This window comes from Brassica oleracea, chromosome C4, assembly GCF_000695525.1.
Source record: "Brassica oleracea var. oleracea cultivar TO1000 chromosome C4, BOL, whole genome shotgun sequence".
Lineage (NCBI taxonomy): Eukaryota > Viridiplantae > Streptophyta > Magnoliopsida > Brassicales > Brassicaceae > Brassica > Brassica oleracea.
In genome coordinates, this window is record NC_027751.1 from 36,149,282 (window position 1) to 36,155,492 (window position 6,211).

Below are 6,211 nucleotides of genomic sequence, written 5' to 3' on the forward strand. Positions count from 1 at the left end.
TTTCTTTTCATAAAAGACTCAATCTTTACCTCAATATATATAATCTACCGTATGCTACAGATTATGCGCATTACAAAAGTCTGATGACTAAACCACCGATTTGTTAGACAACCTGACTCGAAGAGTTTTGTCTTCTAATCTTCAGATTTGTTTCTTTTCTTTATCCGCAGACCTGAAACGACTCGAGAAATTCCACTGCGTATAGTTTATGTAAAAGGCAAACATAACAAAAAATGAGAAGCATAGAATCATGATCAGTGCTTCGAATAGGAAAGGGTACTTTTGAGGAGGTTGAATGGTCAGGTAAACGACATGGAGAACTAGGGAGATGAAGAAGTGGGTTCTAAGTAAGAAAACATAACCAGGGAAGCTTGTAAAGGAGAACGATGAAGCTTTAGTTTTCGGTAACTGGGAATGATAGATGAGGGTAAAGAGCAAATGTAAGGTTAAGTAAGGAAGCAAGAGATTGTCACGGCAGAGAAGAGGGAACATCGAGAAGAGAGCGTAATAGGTTAAATGATTGAAATGGTCAGGGATTTTGAGAGCTAGCAGTGTTGCGGCTAGAAAAGGCATCAGGATTGATTTCTCATGCACTGCAGATTCAAAAGAAGAATGTTAGATACTAAAAGGTTGTGGGGTGGAGATTGAAGATGAAATGTATATATATACCTTGGAAAGAAAACAAGTAGAAAGCCATTGAACTATTGAGCAAGCCATAGAGGAAACCTTCGTTGCTTGGTGAAAAGATTTGATGAACCATTGAAGGGAGAGACGCTAATACAGTTGCGGCTAAGCTTATAGACTTGAGAGAAGGTGTTGTGAATAGTTTTTTCCATTTTATGAGAATGGAAGTGGTGCACCAGAAATTTGCAACGTAATCCTCGTATATTCCCCTCTCAAATGGAGCAAGACGGGAGAGAACCTGCGTCATCAGCATTTTGATTCACCAATCAGCTATGTGCAGTTTACATCAGAGGAGGAAGCAAGAAGTACAATTTCACAGTTTGAAAATGATCAAATGTGTATTTACCATTAAAAAGTCGTCTACAGAATGCAAATACGGCCACCAAACAATAACGAATGTCACAATGACTGCAATTCCAAGCTTCAGCAAAGAAAGTATAGGATTTTTCCGTCTTAGGCATTTACCAAGTAGATGGCTGAAAAAGGCAGGAGCAAAGTATGCACTCATCTGCAGACATAAACAAAGAAACATATCCAATGATCAGATGATTGTTAAATCAAAGTATCAAGAACCGTCCTTAGACTAACAAAACTGTATGTATAGAAACATGCAAAGATGTATGGGCAAACTACACTACTCCCTTAAAACTATTACAGACTTTGACATCATATATCACACATTTATACTCAAACATCATCACCATCTTAATTCAACACCATGTCTCCATCATTACACAACACAAAGATAATCAAACACGCCATGCAAGCTAAGAAGTCAAAAAAAAAAAATCAGAGAGATGGTAAAGCTTCAACAGATTCTCAAGAAATAAACAAGCCAACAACAAGAAGATTGACAAAGAACAAAACAGCAGTTTGCAACGTAACTGAACTATCACGTCATTGGTCTATAAGATTCATAAAAGCCATTACAAGTGAGATCACGTCTTTGTAAAACAGGGCAACGCTATACCAACATTCAACTAGAGTACCCAAACGTTACCTGTTTATGGCTAAGAGCAAGAGTGAACAAAACACAAGTAAGAACCTCGCTCCCACAGAGTACGGCAGCAATAGCACCCACTGTAAGTCCCAAACTGATACAATTGTACTAAAAACAAACAAACAAACAAACAAACTAATGAGAATCAAAACAGAGACAACACTTCATACAAAACCTGAAAAGTCATTAAAAAAAAAAAACCTGAAAATGACCATGATCAATGAGAATTAAACAAGGGTTCAACAGAATCATCGCAATATGCCAAGCCACTTGGCTCTTGGCACGGTTCCTATGGTACACCAACACGAAAAAGAGAGCAGATGGGAAGAATATGAGAGCATCAGACGACAAAACCGTCCACCTCATCAATAACTTTCTGCACAAAAGAAACCAGATTTAACTCTAAAACACACAACAATCAACAAAAGAAGGAGACTTTATGGCATCAGATGAAGCATGAGTTGATCTGTAGATCATCATTATAAGACTTTCTGCACAAAAGTTTCAACCTTTTATCAGATCAAGCATGATTTGATATGCAGATCATCATTACCCAATGTAAGATTCGTGGCCACGGGAGCTGAAAAGAGAAACGGACTCGGGATTGAAGAATCGGAGGAGGATGCCGTGGATGTAACTCTGGTAAGCAGTTAAAGGAGGGTAATCGAGTCCCCAGTAAGTGAGATCGTTCTGAGTGCCGTTTCTGTACCAATCGGTGGCTGGGAGGTTTGTGGTTATCTCCATCCAGTGCCTCTGAGCTTCGAAGTCTCCGAACTTGGGTGGAGTTCCGGCGCCGGAGTAGGGGAACATCGAGACGGCGGATCGGATCAGTAATGCGAAGAGGGAGATGCAGAGGAAAGAGGTGGTCGTTCCTTTGTGTGATAGCCACCACCAGGCGTCGATGGGAGCGGCGGTGCCATCGCCGGAAAGATTCTTCTTCGGCATCTTTTGGTTTAGTTTTTGGGTTGGGAGTGTGTCGATTAGAACCAAAATGATCGGATCGGGTTTCGAATTTTGTAAGTGCGGGTGGACAAAATATCCACATGAAATTTGATTTGAAAATGCAAGTGTTTTTACAAATTCATTCCAAGATAAATTATGTTTGTTTTAACAAAATTTAAACTATTAAAAATAAAGTATATTTTGTACTTAATCCTGAATTTTCCATACTAATTACCATATTTCATGCCACTGACTTAAACCATTCGTATTAAATTATCAAACCACTTTAATTTAATTTACTTATTTAATCGATCATCATTAATGACTTTAACCTATCGTGTAATTTTTTTTTACAAAATTTGGAAAATCTCCACATATCTAATCAATGCTTCATGCCGTTGACTGCTCCAACCTGTTCGAAAACACATGTTAGACAGCCGGCTAATCGCATGCAAATCGGACTATATCCGTGACGGATTGATGATAAGATTAATTTTGTCATTTCATACATCATTTAACCTATTTTTTTAAAAAAAATTGACAAAATAAGCGCATACTCACCTTGAACCCGGATATGTATGTATTTAACAAACACTTCTAATCACTATGCTATGTCACAACAACACTAAACAAGCACATAACTAATATATATACCTATATGCGATTAATTGATTTGGAGCTAGGCATGCGTTGCGCCCGTTTAGCTATTTCTTGAACATTGCATATATGTATGTTCAACCTAAACAATAAAATTATCAAATATTCAGTCAGCTAAAATGCAATTCAAAACGAGAACACCTTATTGTCCTTTGATTAAAATGTTTTCATGCCGTTTACTTACCATCGTCCTCACAAGGATGTCTTTATCATGTTAATACTTTAATTTTTAACTCAGAAAATCATATGTCCTTTCGGTTTGTATAGATTAAAATATGACTTATCATAAGAAAAAAAATCCGGTTTGTCAAAGTACATTCTGAAACAAAATGTGAAACCGATTTATAGATACATGCAATCAAGGACATTCAAAACATAATTCCTATTTTCAGGTGTGCAATTAACAAAGTGTAAATCATATATACGAATATTCCTATCAACAATCTTTATTCAATAATTTTTTCATAGTATCTTCTACGCGACTCACCATTATTTTTAAATTTCTTTTTGGATAAAATTTCCTATAGATACGATTTAACTGCACATACTAGGAATATCCAAGCATAATGTGTGTGATTAAAGGCCTTATGATATTTTATATATTAATTTTTTTTAGATTTTGAGAAAATTAAAGTCTATATGAATTTTAAAATTTTAAAAAATAATTTAAACGGGTTATCTGAATCTGAACCGAGCCCGTGAAGATCCGGACCGAACCTGAACCAAAATTTATAAATACATGGTTGAAATCTTCAAACTCAAAAACTCGAAATCTGAATAGATCTGAACCGAACCCAAATAGTTCACGAATCCGAATGGATACTAGCATCGTATAAATACATTTGAAAAAGATAATCAATTATATTTGATTTATAAAAATAAAACAAGCATCCGCGCGGATCAAAGTCTAGTGTATGTTAACATACAAACCACCATCCAACAAAAGCCGACAAATAAGTCTAGAAAAAATCACAACAAAAGCGTAGAAAACATGATCATCCAACAAAAGACTAGAAAATGGCCGTCTAACAAAAGCCGAGGCTGCATAAGACACGGCCATTAACACATGTCAGCATAGCCGAAAATAACATGACATCCAGAATCAGCTGGAGTGACAACCCCAGAAGCTTTTTGAGAGGCTGGGGAAGAAACTTGAGGAAGAGGACCTTGAGAAGCTGAAGAAGAAACATGAGGAGGAGGACCTTAAGAAGCCTGCAAAAGAACTTGATTATTCAATGTAAATACAATTTTTTCTTAACACAAATCTGATTCTTCGTGTGAGATCTAGAGTTGTGATAATCAATTCCACAAATTCCACAGTGCATGACATGTTTCTTGTTCTTTGGTTGTTTCTTCCCTGGAGATTCATTTACCAATTTCTTCGTTTTCTTATCTGCTTTGGTTATCTTTTTATTTCCGGGTTGTGATGGCTCTGGAGGAATATGTACATCTGGAGCATTTATTGAAGGCGAAAACAAAGATCTTCTTCTTTGCGGGTCTTTTAAATTCAAATATCGGGTCAGGTTACAGTTCTGATCCAGATATATGTTTTATCGGGTATTATTTTGTCTTGGTTTAGTTTTGTTGGGATTATTGTACAAGATTCGAGATTTCAAATTCGGTTTTCAAATTCGGTTTGGTGCTATAAGATAGCTCTCATGGGGAAGTAGCTCCTCGACCCTATTGAGTTACATCATCTCAAAGATCTTAAATAGTGTACTCTTGAGGTGAAGTAATATGTGATACATTTTTTTAAAAATGTGATTTTACCCATTAAATTTCCTTGTTAAAAATAGCATCCTACATGTTGGACCCAAAATCAGTTCGTCCTAACTTGGCAATGGGCCTAGAAAGGCCGAGCAAAGGAAAGGCTAAGAAGAGAAGCGATGGAAGCCGAATCGAATCAGATCGGAAATTATCACGAGGCCCGTTGAGAAGGCAAAGCCCAACTCAGATAGAGCTCCTCTGACAAGACTAGTATCGAAGTCCGGAGATCGCGGAGAAGTTAAGAGAAATCAGAGACCAATCCACTATAAGAAGGGATCGATGGGCACAAAGAAAGACACAGAGAAAACCCTAGAGAGAGCTATATACACTCATCGGCCTCATTTCACATTGCTTTAAGTCTTTTCTCTTATCGACCTCGTTTGTAACGTCGGATCACATTTCTCTTGTTGTATTCGATCTTGTTAATCAATAAAATTCATCTTTGCCTACTGGAATCTGATTACATCGTTGTGTTCTAAAAATATCGTTGCCCACGTGATATTTTCTTCCCCAGATTAAACTTTCAATCATTACAAAATACTCAGTGTAGATTTTAGGATCTACACTACCCACTTTAGAAATTAATTTGTATATTGGAATCCAAAAAGTGTTATAAATATTATATACAAATGTTATCATAAAAATATATTATATGGTATTCTGGATATACTCAAGATTTAATTATTTTATTTTTAGTATTGTATCTCTATATATTTTTTAACAATAGTTGATTTATGTTTTAAGGAAACTCCAAGCCAAAAAAACTCCAAGCCAAAAAAAGTAAACCTAAATTTCAGACCAATAAATCTTAAAGACATATGTGTGTTTAAATTTAATTATTTTTTGTAAAAGTTATTTAATGATAAAATATTTAAGGCTATTATAAGAATTTTGTTTCCTACGATTTACTTTGCGGAGTAAATTTCGCATGCCAATATCTAAAAATCCCAAACCCAAGCAGTAACTCAGTTGATTCTATGAGGAGACTATAATCATCTGTACGCACATACACTTAATTCCATACTCACTTAACAATCCAACGGATCAGAAATCATGACTGTTTCTTAGTCTCCACACGATCTTTGCACACCAAAGCTAGTATAGGCTTGCGAGCAGGCGATCAGTAATTACAATTGTTAATAGTTGGATATATATAAGCCG

The 6,211-nt window shown here is 36.0% G+C and overlaps 1 protein-coding gene across 1 annotated transcript; it reads right to left on the bottom strand.

Moving 5' to 3' along the window:
- LOC106336946 (probable dolichyl pyrophosphate Man9GlcNAc2 alpha-1,3-glucosyltransferase) lies at positions 1 to 2,728 on the bottom strand. Its single transcript, XM_013775938.1, has 6 exons — positions 2,238 to 2,728; positions 1,886 to 2,060; positions 1,685 to 1,792; positions 1,031 to 1,192; positions 670 to 922; positions 1 to 593 (listed from the first exon to the last, which is right to left on the bottom strand). The coding sequence occupies exons 1-6, from the start codon at positions 2,627 to 2,629 to the stop codon at positions 142 to 144; spliced, it is 1,542 nt and encodes a 513-aa protein (XP_013631392.1). The 5' UTR covers positions 2,630 to 2,728; the 3' UTR covers positions 1 to 141.
- Between the last annotated feature and the right edge of the window lie 3,483 nt (positions 2,729 to 6,211).